General features: G+C 43.4%; 1 protein-coding gene across 3 annotated transcripts in view; it reads left to right on the plus strand.

Moving 5' to 3' along the window:
• The first annotated feature begins 12,673 nt into the window (after nt 1-12,673).
• The window catches only part of RBBP5 (RB binding protein 5, histone lysine methyltransferase complex subunit), a 37,669-nt gene continuing 35,710 nt past the window's right edge, over nt 12,674-14,632 (plus strand). For all 3 annotated transcript variants that reach the window (XM_032422231.1, XM_032422232.1, XM_032422233.1), the window contains exon 1: nt 12,674-12,819. In XM_032422231.1, coding sequence (XP_032278122.1) covers nt 12,801-12,819 — 19 coding nt within the window. In that variant the 5' untranslated portion in view covers nt 12,674-12,800. The remainder of the gene's footprint in view (nt 12,820-14,632) is intronic.

Consider the following 14,632-nt stretch of genomic DNA (forward strand, 5'->3'; position numbering starts at 1 on the left):
ACCCGTGCGCAAGAAGTAGCGGGGAGCCCTCGGGCCTCCTTGGATCAGCAGTGAGAGGAGTGAAGGAAGCATGAGGGAGCCCAGGGGCGTCTGAAGCGTAGGAAGTGGCCAAGCAGGCCTCCGCCGGCCTGTGGAGAGCTGCAGGCCGCAGACAACACTTCCCACCTGTCCCACCTCGAGGCTGCAGGGAGGAAATCCAAGGTCTCGGCTTGTTTTACCCAAGAGAGGGCACAGCCCATGTCTCTGGCCCCAGGGCTGGAACCAGAGGCAGATCTTAGAGCCTGCATTCTTTGGTCCCCCAGACTTGCACTTTCTCCCCCTCCAGCTTCTAGCGCCCTCACCAACTTGGGGCATACTTCATCATGTGGCCTCGGGAAGACCTAGTAAATAGAATGAGAAGCTGCGATAAATATCCCTGCTGTTACCTTTTTCTCTCCTGAGACACGTGAGCCCTGGGCAGCAGATCAGGAGGCTTTCAGAGACAGAAGTGGAGTTGGGAAGACCACTTAAAGCATCCCATTTAGGGGTGTCTGGGTGGCTCAGTCGGTTAAGCATCCAACTCTTGGTTTCGGCTCAGGTCATGATCTCGTGGACTGTGGGACTGAGCCCGCATCAGGCTCTGCTCAGCATGGAGTCTGCTTGAAAGATTCTCTCCCTCTGCCCCGCCCTCTGCTCGCTCACACCCTCTCTCTCTCTCTCTTTCCAATGAATAAATAAATCTTTAAAAAAAAAAATAAAGCATCCCATCTAAGCTCCTCTGTGACAGCAAAGAACATGGAGATGCAGAGAAGTAAGGATGTCGCACAGCTAGTTGGCGGGTAGGACAACACTAACACCCATGTCTCCTGATCCCCAGGCCGGTTCTCCTTTCGTAATTATGGCTCCCACTGGCCCTCTGAGTTGAAGAGCAGGCTGGCCGACGGGTTTCTTTACTTCCCTTCCAGCCGTGGGGTCTGGCAGTCTCAGGTACGGAATCCCCATACAATTTCAGGCACGAAGGAGGAGTTTGTGGCCTGAGATACAAGAAGAGCTTTGGAAGAAGAGCTGCTGAACCAGAAACTGAGGTGAGGGATGAAGGCCAGGGCAGGTGAGCAGAGAGGCAGCCCGAGGATGCTGCCAGGTGCTCACAAGTTGTGGAGTTGAGGTGTGGGGGTCACCAGCTGGGCTGGGGTTTGTTTGACAGGTAACTTCTCCATCCCCTGACCCGAGGAGGAGGACCTTTGGCTGGACAACACTACAGGCTGGATCCAGAAGAGCCACGACAGCAGGAAAAGAAGGGTCTGGCAGAGCAGAGAATGAGGGCTCTGGGCAGCTTGAGAAGGTTTCCATTTGTCTTTGGTGGGTCTGTTGAGCTGGGGGAGGTAAGAGATTAAATTTTAGAAGGTAAGGCCTGGCCCAAGGAGGTAGAAGATTTAAAGATTTTATTTATTTATTTGACAGAGAAAGAGAGCACAAGCAAGGGGAGTGGCAGGCAGAGGGAGAAGCAGGCTCCCCGCTGAGCAGGGAGCCCGACGCGGGGCTCAATCCCAGGACCCTGGGATCATGACCTGAGCTGAAGGCAGACATTTACCCGTTTAACCATTTAGCCAACTGAGCCACCCAGGCACCCCACCATTGAGCTCTTGAGGCTGGTGTTTCTGGAATAAATTAGCATTTGAATTGGTGAACTGAGTAAAGTGAACAACCCTCCCCAGTATGGGTGAGTATCATCTAATCCACTGAGGGCAGAGGAAGGATAAATTTACTTTCTCTGTTTGGGCTGGGACATCCGTTTCTCCTGCCCTTGGATTGGAACTCCTGGTTCTCAGGCCTTTAGCTTTGGACCAGGACTTACACTATCAGTCCCACCTGGTTCTCAGGCCTTTGGACCCAGACTGAATTACACCACCAGTTTTCCTGGTTCTCCAGCTTGCAGAAGGCATCATATGGGACTTCTTAGCCTTCATAATCACATGAGCCAATTCCTAGAATAAATCTCTCATATATATTCCATACACACACACACACACACACACACACATATTCCATTTCTCTGGAGAACCCTGACTAATATACCAGTACTTAGAGGGAAATTCATAGCACTGAATGCATATATTATTTTATTTATTTATTGAGAGAGAGAGGGAGAGAGGGAAGAAGGGAAGAAGGGAGGAAGGGAGAGACAGAATCTTAAGCAGGCTCCAAGCCCAGTGAGGAGCCCGATGTGGGGCTTGATCCCATGACCCTGAGATCATGATCTGAGACAAAGTCAAGAGTCAGATGCTTCCCAAATGCCCCTGAATGCATATATTAAAAAAGAAAAAAGCTCTAAAACCAATCATCTAAGCTTCCACCTTAAGAAAAACTAGAAAAAGAAGAGCAGATCTGTCACCGCGCACTGAAGTAAAGTTCTGACACCAGTCCGAACGGCTCTGCAGGGCGGCCTCTGCAAGGGAGAGTTGCAGCAGCTGAACCCCACACATAGCTTTTGTTTTATTTTTTATCAGAAAAGCAAGGACAGATGCCTCCAAGCGTGGGAAAGGAGTACAAAGGGATGGCAAATGAAGCAGGCTTGCATTTTCCCCTATGCGTAGGCATGCAGGGAATCATTCATGGGATAAGGGAGGAGTGGGATGTTTGGGCTGGCAATCACCAGGTGCAGAAAGGGGAGACTGAGGGTTACATTCTTTCATAGCTCCTAACTTATGCCCTGCCCCTGGGATCATGGGATTCTGCTCCTACGGGGCCATTGCGTTCAACAGCCTGAGAACAGGAACACTGCTGATGTTTCAGCTGCTTCCACAACCACTCCTTAGGATTTATAATATATTTTCTAAGAAAAACTCCACAAGATCAAATCCAAAGTAAGCAGAAGAAAAGAAATAATAAAAATTCATATTGCATCATAAGTCACTCACATTGAAAACAGGAGATCAACAAAACCAAAAACTGGTTCTTTGAAAATATCACTAAAGTTGATAAGCCTTCAGCTAAGCTAACTAAGAAGAGAGAAGGGGCAGAGGCAGAGGGAGAAGCAGGCTCCCCACTGAGCAGGGAGCCGAATGCAGTTCGCAGTTCCCTTCCAGGACCCTGGGATCATGACCTCAGCCAAAAGCAGAAGCTCAACCAACTAAGCCACCCAGGTGCTCCTAATATCATTCTTAATAATGAGAAACTAGAAGCTTTTCTATTAAGATCAGGAACAAGGCAAGGATGTCCTCTATCACCACTCCTTTCAACATTGTACTGGAAGTCCCAACTAATGCAGTAAGGGAAGAATAGGAAATAAAAAGCATACTCACTGGGAAGGAAGAAATAAAGCTGTCTTTGTTTGCAGATGACCTGATTGTCTATGTATAGAATCTGAAAGAATTGCCAAAAGCTTCCTGGAACTAGTGAGTGATTATAGCAAGGTTGCAGGAAACAAGGTGAATATCAAAAGTCAATTGCCTTCCTATCTATTAGCAAGAAATAAGTAGAATTTGAAATTAAAAAAACACAATACAATTTACATTAGCACCCCCAAAATGAAATACTTTGGTATAAATCTAACAGAAATGTCTAAGATCTATGTGAGGAACACTACAAAACTCTGATGAAAGAAATCAAAGGAGAACTAAATAAATGGAGAGATATTCCATACTGATGGATAAGACTCATTATTGTCATGATCAGTTCTTCCCAACTTGCTTTATAGTTTCAATGCAATCCCAATCAAAATCCCAGTAAGTTATTTTGTGGGTAGCAAGAAATTGACTCTAATGTTAATATATGGAGAGGCAAAAGACCCAGAATAGCCAACACAATGTTGAAGGAAAAGAACAAAGTCAGAGGATTGACATTATGTGACTTACTATAAAGCTACACTAATTAAGACAGTGTGGTGTTGGTGAAAGAATAAATAGACCCACCTAAATACAGTCCACTGATCTTTGACAAAGGAGCAAAGTTAGTACAGTGGAGGAAGATTTTCTTTTCAACAAATGGTACTGCAGTAACTGGACATCCACCTGTAAAAAAAACCTGAATCTAGGGGCACCTGGCTGGCTCAGTCAGTAGAGCATGCAACTCCTGACCTTGGGGTTTTGAGTTCAAGCCCCACGTTGGGCATAGAACTTACTTAAGTGAAAATGAATCTAGACACAGAACTTACACCTTTCACAAAAGTTAACCTAAAATGGATCACAAAACTAAATGTGGGGTGCCTGGGTGGCTCAGTCAGTTAAGCAGCTGACTCCTGATTTGGGCTCAGGTCATGATCTCAGGGTTGTAGGATCCAGCCCCACGTTGGGCTCCGCGCTCAGGACAGAGTCTGCTTGTCCCTCTCCCTGCCCCTTCCCCCACTCTCTCTAATTAATAAAGAAAGAAACTAAATATAAAATGCAAAACTACAAAGTTTTTAGAAGTTAAAATAGGAAAAATGCAGATGACCTTGCACAGAGTAATAACTTTTAGATACAACTCTAGGCAGGATCTATGAAAGAAAGAATTGATAAACTGGACTTCATCAAAATTAGAATGGTCTGTTCTGTGAAAGACACTGTTAAAAGAATGAAAACACAAGTCACAGACTGGGAGGAAATGTTTGCAAAAGACATATCTGGTAAAGGACAGTTATCCAAAATATACAAAGAACTCCTAACACTCAAGAAATAGAAAATGACCTGATTAAAAAATGGGCAGAAGATCTAAACAGACACCTCACCAAAGAAGATACAAAGATGGCAGATAAGCATATGAAAATATGCCCCACATCATATGTCACCAGCAAAATGCAAATTAAAACAAGAGATACCTCTATACACCTATTGGAATGGCCAAAATCCAGAAAACTGACAACACCTTATGTTGATGAGGATGTAGCAACAGGAACTTTTCATTGTAGCTGGGAATGCAAACTGGTACAGTCACGTTGGAAGAGAGTTTGATGGTTTCTTAGAAAACTAAACATATTCTTACCACACAAACAAGTGATCATACTTCTTGGTATTTATCTAAAGGAAGTGAAAAGTGTGTCCACACAAAAACCTGCACATGGATGTTTTTGGCAGCTTTATTCCTAATTGACAAACTTAGAAGCAACCAAGATATCCTTCAGTAGATGAATGGATAAATAAACATTGTCTGGTACATCCAGACAATGGAATATTATTTGATGCTAAAAAGAAATAAGCTGTCAAGCCACGGAAAGACATCGAGGAAACTTAAATGCACATCGCTGGGGCGCCTGGGTGGCTCAGTCATTAAGCGTCTGCCTTCGGCTCAGGTCATGATCCCAGGGTCCTGGGATCGAGCCCCGCATCGGGCTCCCTGCTCTGCGGGAAGCCTGCGTCTCCCTCTCCCACTCCCCCTGTTTGTGTTCCTGCTCTTGCTACCTCTCTCTCTGTCAAATAAATAAATAAAATCTTAAAAGAATTATTAACAAAATGCATATCGCTAAGTAAAAGAAGTCAATCTGAAGAGGCTACATATTGTATGAGTCCAACTATACGATGGTCTCGAAAAGGCAAAAAAACCTATGGAGATCATGTAAGGATCACTGGAGGCCAGCAGTTGCGGGTAGGGCAGGATAAGTTGGCAGAGCCCAGAAGGATTTTTAGGGCAGTAAAATTACACTGTATGACACTATAATGGTGGATATATGTCATATATTTGTCAAAACCCATAAAATATACAATAGCAAGAGTGAACCCTAATGTAAACTAAGGACTTTGGGTGATAATGATGTGTCATTTGTTGTATGTTCATCAAAGGTAACAAGAGTACCACTCTGGTGGGAGATGTTGATAATGGGAGGTTTATGCATGTGTGGGGGCAGGTGGTGCATGGGAAATCTCTGTACCTTCTGCTCAATACTGCCGTCAACCTAAAACTGCTCTAAAAAATAAAGTGTATTAAAAAAATAAAGACATTCATTTTTTACTTAAAAAAACTAAAGTAGGAACAAAAAAAAGAATTACTAACTTTTCAACTCATTTTATGATGCTAATGTGATATCAATAGCAAAACCTGATAAAGATCCTAAGAAAACTATATAGACCAATCTCAAGACCCTGAGATCATGACCTGAGCCAAAACCAAGAGTCGAATGCTTAAATGACTGAGCCACCCAGGTGCCCCCGTATTTCTTTATATATTCTGGACGTGAACCCGTTTGAGGTTCTCTGGATGAATAAGCCTCTACAAGAGAACCTCCCAATTTCTGGGAGCACTACATCAGAAGTTTCCACACCCCATAGCAGATGAACACTCTTCAGTATTTGGATTCTGGCCTGGGATGAGGTAGACCTCAGATTCTGTTTATAGATCACTGAGGTTGGGAGACACTGGAGAATAAACTCTTCTTCCTTCCCTCTATACAGATTTATTGCCAAACAGAACAGTTCTCTTTCCTTGAAGTGCCCATAGCTTGAAGTCTGACTTGTATAACAAGTTATGTAAGTTTTCTTTAAAAAAGAAAAAAGGTAAGGGGTGCCCGGGTGGCTCAGCTGGTTAAGCGTTTGACTCTTGATTTTGGCTCAGATCAAGATCTCTCAGGGTTGTGAGATCAAGCCCCGTATCAAGCCCTGTGTTGGGGCTTCAGACTCAGTGGGGAGTCTACTTAGGATTCTCCCTCTCTCTCTCTGCCCCCCTCCCCCACTCATGCTCTGTCTCTAAAATAAATAAATAAATAAAATCTTTTAAAAAAAGAAAAAAGGTAAAAATAGGGGGTATAGAAGGAAAAATAGGTAAATGGGGGGAAAAAACTACACTGAAAACCTCATCAGGTGTTTTATCTAATTTTTTTTTTAAAGGGCTTGAATTTGAACTTCATCAAGTGTATTAGCATCCAGTCCAGTAAAGACGACTGAAATGACTACATTGGATTGGAGACTCAGAGAATTGAGAAGAAACCAATGTGTTGTCTTTATATAATATTTTTTTGTTGCTTTTTCCTTTATGCAATGTTTTCCTTTGTTTTTGACAAGGAGCAACTGTGGGTTTTCTTTATTTAAAGCAACTTTGAATGGTTGTTTTGGTTTTAGAAATGGTTTTGTAAATCTTTTCAGTTTGAAATGATACTCCCTTCCCTATTCCCTTCCAACAGAAATGGGGTTTGAGCATTCTGCCTTGCTGGGGATTGGAATGCGTTAGGACTTTTGTAATCGACAGAACATGTTTTGGAATAGCACAAGCAAGAAAGGTTATCTTTTATAAAGGTCCAAGGATATTTAACAGAATGAGAGGATGTTAATGCAGTATGTTCTTGGGAACAAATTGGGTGCAGAAAGTATTATCTTTGATTTGCTTCTGAACCTCTGCTTTATTGTGCAATCTGAAGCCAACTACCATGGTTTCCATTTGTTGGACGCCGGTAGCCCTCTCATTCATATCTGCTCTCTTCAACAGATGTGCCAGACTATGGGGGCCACTTAGTCCACATTCCAAATTCTTGGGAAGGAATCTAATTGGGTTCATCTTGGGTCAGGGGCTTATCCCAGAGCAATCAACTGTGGCCTGGGGGGGACAGGGTGCACCATGTGAACGAGGCTTCTCTTTCTGCTAAATTATGGTTGACAAGTGGAGGCAGACTGAACTAGCTACCTAATTTGTGGGGCCCTGTGCAAAATGAAAATACAGGGCTCCCTTGTTCAAAGATTATTAAGGATTTCAAGATTGCAACAGCAGAACAGTAAACCAAGGGTGGGACCCTTCCAAGTGTAGGGCCCTGGATGACTGCACAGGTCTCGTGCCAAGAGGCTGCTCCATGCTCTGGACCTGGAGGAAGAACCTCCAAAATGAATTTCTAGACCCCATATGTCGAGACTTGGAATGAGGGATTCTTGTTTTTGGAATTCATAACTTAGACAAGGGTTATGTTTTCCACCTCCCCCCTCCCACCACTTCTTTATCTCCTTCTCAGATCCAGTAACTTTATGTGGAATGCCTTGAGTGTGAATAAGTTGGATTTTTAAGTCTTCTGTCTTTTCCTTTCTATTATGAGGCAATGATCTGGACGGTTGTACAAAGTGTGCATTTGACTTGGGTTAGTCATCCTCATAAGAGTTGATAAAGAAGGAGTTAATGTCCTTCTTTAAAAAAAAAACCTTTTTACCAAAAAACCCCCCCACCTTTTTACCTTGAATTATTTTAGACTTACAGAAAAGTTGCAAATATAGTCTTGAGAGTTTTCATACATCCCTCCTGCATCTTCCCCTAATGTTAACATCTTACATAACTATAGTACAATTGTCAGAACCAAAAAAATTAACTTTGGTACAATACTACTAACTAAAGACCTTTCTTGAATTTTACCAGCTTTTTTGCTCATGACTTTTTCTTATTCTAGGCTCCTGACCAGATCCCACACGGCATGTAGTTATTTCTCCTTAGTCTCATGCAGTCTGTAAAAGCTCCTTTGACTTTGTCTTTCATGACTTTGACTTTTTTGAAGAGTACCGATCAGTTATTTTGTCAAATGTCCCGCAATTTGGGTTTATCTGACGTTTTCTTATGATTAAGCTGAATGTTACGGGTAACATTGTGTCCTCAGTGCATTGTATCAGGTTCATGATTTTCTTTGTCTTGTTACTGGTGATGTTGACCTTTATCACTGGACCAAGGGATCAGGTGGCTTCTGCTAGATTTTGCACTGTAGAACTACTATCTTTCCCTTTGTAGTTAATAGATACCTTGCAGGAGATATTCTGAGACTATGCAAATTCTGCTTCTCTTCAAACTTCTGCCCACTCATTTTTGCACTCTTCAATGGCCCTTTGTGCAACAATTACTAGTGTTTAGCTAATGCAAGTGTTTTCTGCAGTTCTTTTTTTTTTGTCTCTAGGCTTGTGGTATCCAACCGAGGGCTCAGTTAGTTCTTCCCATCCTTTTTAGTGTAGCTATGTTTTTAACTTACAGGAGGTTCACTTAGTATTTTTTATTCCATTTGGGCTCTCTCCACGTCCCAGTTGGTTTTAGTTATTTCTTTATTTTGGGGGTATGGGTAACACTACCATTGTTCTAAGAGTCAGAGCTACACAAATATATACTCTGAGTATCACTACCTCCTCACTCCTGCTACCCCATTCTCATTTACCCCCCTTTGCATCTTTTTCCCACCTATCCCCTACAGGAAACCAATCTCCTTAGTTTCTGGTTTATCTTTCCTGTACTGTGTTTCTTTTGCACAAACAGACAAATGCAGCATATCTTCTTATATACCCTTCTTTCTTAGGGCGGCATTTGTGCTTTGCATTTTTCACTTAGAAATATGTCTTGGCAACCACTTTCCATCAATTCACAGAGTTCTTCCTCATTTTTTCTAACAGCTGCTGAGTATGCCATTGTGTATTGTACCATAAATGTACAAACACTTAGATTGTTTCCAAAATATTGCAATTACAAATAATACTGCAACGAATAACCTTCTGTGTGTGCCTTTTCCCCATTGTTCGAGAGTATCTTCAAGGGAATGTCATAGATACATATATACATATATCTGTTTCTTTCCTTCCAGTCCTTCTGGCCAGAACTGAGAGCTATGTTGATGTTACTGTCTCTTTCATGCTTTGTTTCTTAGCTCCCATGGTCTTTGAAGTCTGTAATCTCTGATAGTAAGCACAGGTGGTGGTCATGAGTACATGAGTACATTTTCTCAGAAAGTCTTCATTCCCTGACTAGGCCAATAATTTGGGTGGCACCCCCAGTCTTGTATTATGGAAATGGTTCTCAACCTTGTCTGAACATGAGAATCACTAAGAATCTTTTAAATATATCAGTGCCTAGGAATGCTCTAGGTGCAGAATCTCTGGGTGTGGGACTCAGGCATTTGTATTATTCTAAGGTGCCCCAGAAATTGCAATGTGCAGCTCAGGTTGAGAACCACTGGGTTAAATCCTTGAAATGTGACAAAAATCTCCTGGCCCTTACCATATTTCCTGTGATTTGAACTAGCTGCCAGAGTGTATCCTGGCTGACTTGGGAGGTGTTCCACTCAGAGAATTCCTGATTTTTACCTGGAGGAGAGGTAAGTATCAGTTGGCTTAATTTAGGGAGATCTGTAAAAGTCTTTAGTGAGATGGAATTTCAACCTAGCCAAGAAATAAGTTTTTTCGGGTGCCTGGGTGGCTCAGTTGTTAAGCATCTGCCTTCAGCTCAGGTTGTGATCCTGGGGTCCTGGGATCGAGCCCTGCATCGGGCTCCCTGCTCTATGGGAGGCCTGCTTCTCCCTCTCCCACTCCCCCTGCTTGTGTTCCCTCTCTCGCTGTGTCTCTCTCTGTCAAATAAATACAATCTTAAAAAACAAAAATAAGTTTTTTCTCATATAGAGTCTGAATGACAGTGACAAGTTGCTTCAGGCCAAGAAGGAAGAATGTTAAATTTCCTTTCTCCCCTTCAACACACAAATCAGGGTACCTTCCTTTGTAGTTGGCAGTATTAATAAGCTCCAACTAACACTTGTAAAGCAGAGCCCACTAGTTATACTGTTTTTCATCAAATCAAAAATACCATGACTTATAGGACACACAGTTATCTTATGTAACACTAAATAAGAAAAAGCCCATTGCTAAATAATTACGAGATACAATTGAATAGAAGAGATTTTTAAATGTGGGGACATGTCCATATCAGAATTGATGAAGTATAGTAGATCTTTAGCCTAAATCTCTTCTTTGAACTCCAAGTCAGGATAGTCACTTGAAAACAGAGATGCCTCAAAGGCTCTTTAAACCTAACATGTCCCATGGGGCACCTGGGTGGCTCAGTTGGTTAAGCGTCTGCCTTTGGCTCAGGTCATGATCTCAGGGTCCTGGGATGGAGCCCCGCATCATAGTGATCCCTGCTCAGGGGGGAGCCTTCTTCTCCCTCTCCCTCTGCCCCTCCCCCTGCTTGCACACACACTCTCTCTCTCAAATAAATAAATAAAATCTTAAAAAAAAAAATGAGCATACCTCTTTAAAAAAAAACCCAAAAACCTAACATGTCCCAGTCTGGACTCTCCATCTACCTTGCCAAAGCTGTTCATTTTCCTGCATTCTCTGCCCTGTCAAACGGAGTCCCCCATCAAACTAGAAACATGGAAGTTGAGCCAGTCTCCTGACGTTCTTTGCTTTCCATATACAAAAGATCCTCCCCATTCGATCAGTTCTGTCCCCTACCCCTCTCTTGAAAGCACTGCCTTCCTCTTTCCCTCTGTCGTGGCTTTGGGTCAGGTCTTCCTCATCTCTCCACGGGATTACTGCAGTGATCTCCTACCTGCTCTCTACTCCTTGAATCAATCCTACTTCACACTGTCCTTGTTTTCCTTCTTAAACATCGATCCGATCACATTATTCCTCGCTTAAATATCCTACAAGACAAATACTGCATCCGAAAAACAGGCAAAGTTCATGAACAGGCCACCTCACAGAAGAGAAAAATACACATTGACACAGGTGAAAAGTTGCTCATGCTCATCACGAAATAAATGTAACAAAGACATTTCCCCCTATCCAACTGGCAGAGTTTGAGAGAACTGATAGTAACGAATGATTACAAGAGCGTGCAGAAGTACTCCTAGTTACGGCTGTTGGTAGTCCAATATTTTGCGACGTCGTTTTCGCCACGTTTTGGGTTTGTGAGCAAACGCAAACTGCTTCCTGTCTCTGAGCCTCAATTACTGAATTTGGTCAAATGGGGCTGATATCTACCTTAAGGGCCTCAAGGAAGTGAAATAATTCTGGGTAAAGTGATTTGTCAATAATAATAGCTAACATTTTACAGGGCGCTTGCTGTTCTAAGGGCTTCGTATATGTTAGCTCATCTAACCTTCACAATAATCCTGCGGGTCCTCTCAGTATCACCCACATTTTTACATAAAATAAAACATTGCCCAAGGGGCGGGGTTACCAAGGAGTGGAGCTGGGATTACGGACATTAAATCTACACAGGGACATGTAGCTCGAGTCCTGCTTTTCCAGAAAGCCTACGCCATTATTTTCCTTCTTAGGATAGCCCACTGAACCCATAGTCGAAACCTGCTTATGTAGCTTTTGCTCTTCGTTAGCAACCACCAACTGGCCTTCTCTGATTGCTTTGTGTATCTCATCACAGTCCCGTCTGATAGAGCTCCGGGGACCTCAGCCCACCTCTCATTCCAGTTCGTTTTCGGCGTCCTGCTCAATGCTGGGTACACTATAAACCCTTAGATAGAGGCCTAACAAATGCTATCGTACATTTCCGTGGGACCAAAGGCATAGCCTTACAAATATGAAGTAATTTTCACGAGACTGAAACATACACAGTAAGAAGCCTACATACTGATGAGTACGCGCCTTGAGGACTAATAGCTCCGCTCCACCCCGGAGCACTGCGGGCGGACCCTTCCCGCTTTCCTACATCCCTCGGACTTTGCCCGGAACCTTTCCTGCGGCATCGGAAGCAGCCTGCCCGGACATCGCCCCTGAACACACAACACCGCAAGGACTAGTAGTCTAGCTATATGCCTGAAATTTCTAGCTCACTTAGATGATTTGGGAGAAAACGGCTTCAAATTCTTGCACTTTTTAAAGTACGAAGTGACGATAACATTTTTGTCCCTTAGTCAATAGCGTCCTGAAATGATTCCGAGGAGTTTGGTCTTTTTTTTTTTTGATTAGGCATTTATATGGACAGCCCATTCGAAACGAACAAGGAAGGCGGGGGAAGAAAGCGGAAGCCGCGGGGTCTTCTAAACCAGAAAGTCTCCGGAGCTTGCGCTAAGCTATTTGCGGCGCCCCCCACTTACACGCAGGTCTCAGAAACAGGCGGGGGGAAAAGGCGTCGTTCCTGGAGCTGAGACCAGGCGGCCGGAGTCCTCAGGGATGAACCTCGAGTTGCTGGGTGAGGAGGGCTATGGTTGCGTCTTAGAAAACCCTTTGGTCCTGGAAAGGAGGGAACCCGGGCGGGAGAGACTCAGGCTGCAACCTTAGGGACATAGTTCTGCTGTGGATCATTGGGCGCTCCTGTTACGGAACAGCAACGGGAGGAGGAAGCCCAGCTTCTGCCTAAGCAGAATGCATTGCCTATCCCGAGGCTACTTTCATATCAGTGGTGGAGCGGCAAGCACAGTTTGTGACTTCGGTTTGATTACAAGGATCGAAGGTGCTGAAGTAGCCCAGAGCAGGCAGGACCAGAGTTTTTGGAGAAGAAGGAATCTGAGGATGTGAGGCTTGAGGTGAAGCTTGGAAGACTTGTCAGGGGTTTGGGTGCCTGGAAAAGTTAGACTGTTTTGTAGAAATACAGGATGCCTAAGGAGGGGAACTTGGAGATCTTCTAGTTGAAGTCCCTCATTGGACAGATGAAAAAAGTCTTAGTGGGTAGTGACTGGAAGGCACTGAGTAAATGGCATAGTTGGCACTGGAATCCAGTTATCTTGACTTTCTATTTAACCCCTCAACTACCGGGGACGGTGTGTAAAACACTGAGAACTACAGAAGCAGTTGCTTTTTGTCAACCTCTCTGTGAGTCATTTCCTCCCTATCCCTTATCCAAGTTGTTTAAAAACTTAGGCCCTTCTAGGTTTTCATTAGGTGTTTAGCATGATAGCCTAGGGATGTCTGAGGTTTTCCAGATTTCCTAAATGACTTGCTGTAAAGTTAAGTTTCTTTAAAAAAAGAAAAAACACAAACAAAACTCAGAAGTTCTACTGGATGTTAAAAGGGCTACAAAGATTTTAAAGAAATCGTCCTTACCTTTAAGGAGCTTTTTGTAAAGCAAGGAGATTAAGGTGATTATCTAAATAGCCATAGTATATTGCAGAACATAGGCCTTTAAGGGTCATTACCAAGCGCTAAGAACATTTAGAAGAGGGAGTGAATGTCTTTGAGGCAGGGGAAGAAGGGTATCCAGGAACAAAAAATCTGTGGAGTTGGGAGTTTTGAGTGGACATTTAAGATTAGTAAAATAGTGAAAGACTGAAGCATGAAGGTATAAGGAGAAGTGCGTGTTAGGAATGTTTGAGCTAAGACATCAGTGTGAAAACACCTAAAGAATGTTCCTGCTTGGCCAGGTTGTGGGTACTGTGAATAAAGGGAAGGCCAAGAGATGCTGTCTGTTCTGTGGAGGCTCTTGAATGCCCAGCTGAAAAGTTTGTGCTTTTTAAGGGAGGTAGGGCAGATCCATTGAAGGGTTTTGACCTGGTAAGTAACTTAATCAGAGCTATGATTTTTATTTTTTATTTTTTTAAAGATTTATCTGACAGTGGAACGCCTGGGTGGCTCGGTCGTTAAGCGTCTGCCGTCGGCTCAGGTCATGATCCCAGGGCCCTGGGATCGAGTCCTGCATCGGGCTCCCTGCTCAGCAGGAAGCCTGCTTCTCCCTCTCCCACTCCCCCTGCTTGTGTTCCCTCTCTCGCTGTCTCTGTCAAATAAATAAATAAAATCTTTAAAAAAAAAAAAAGATTTATCTGACAGCAACATGTTGTTGAGTCTTGGCTGGTGTCAAACCAGTTTGGAGGGCTAGAGTAAATGAGTGATAAAGAAGGCCTGAGCTAGGAAATGGAACGAAGAGACACTGAGGAGGTAGAGTTCACAAAATTTGAGAATTGATTGCATTTGGTGGTAGTGCCGGTGGTGAGGAACTATGAAGTGAAAATCATGGGAGCCAATGGTGGTATTACTGATAAACTTTTAAGGAAATTGGGAAAAGAGAGCAT

This window comes from Phoca vitulina, unplaced genomic scaffold, assembly GCF_004348235.1.
Source record: "Phoca vitulina isolate PV1807 unplaced genomic scaffold, GSC_HSeal_1.0 scaffold26, whole genome shotgun sequence".
NCBI classification, from domain to species: Eukaryota; Metazoa; Chordata; class Mammalia; order Carnivora; family Phocidae; genus Phoca; species Phoca vitulina.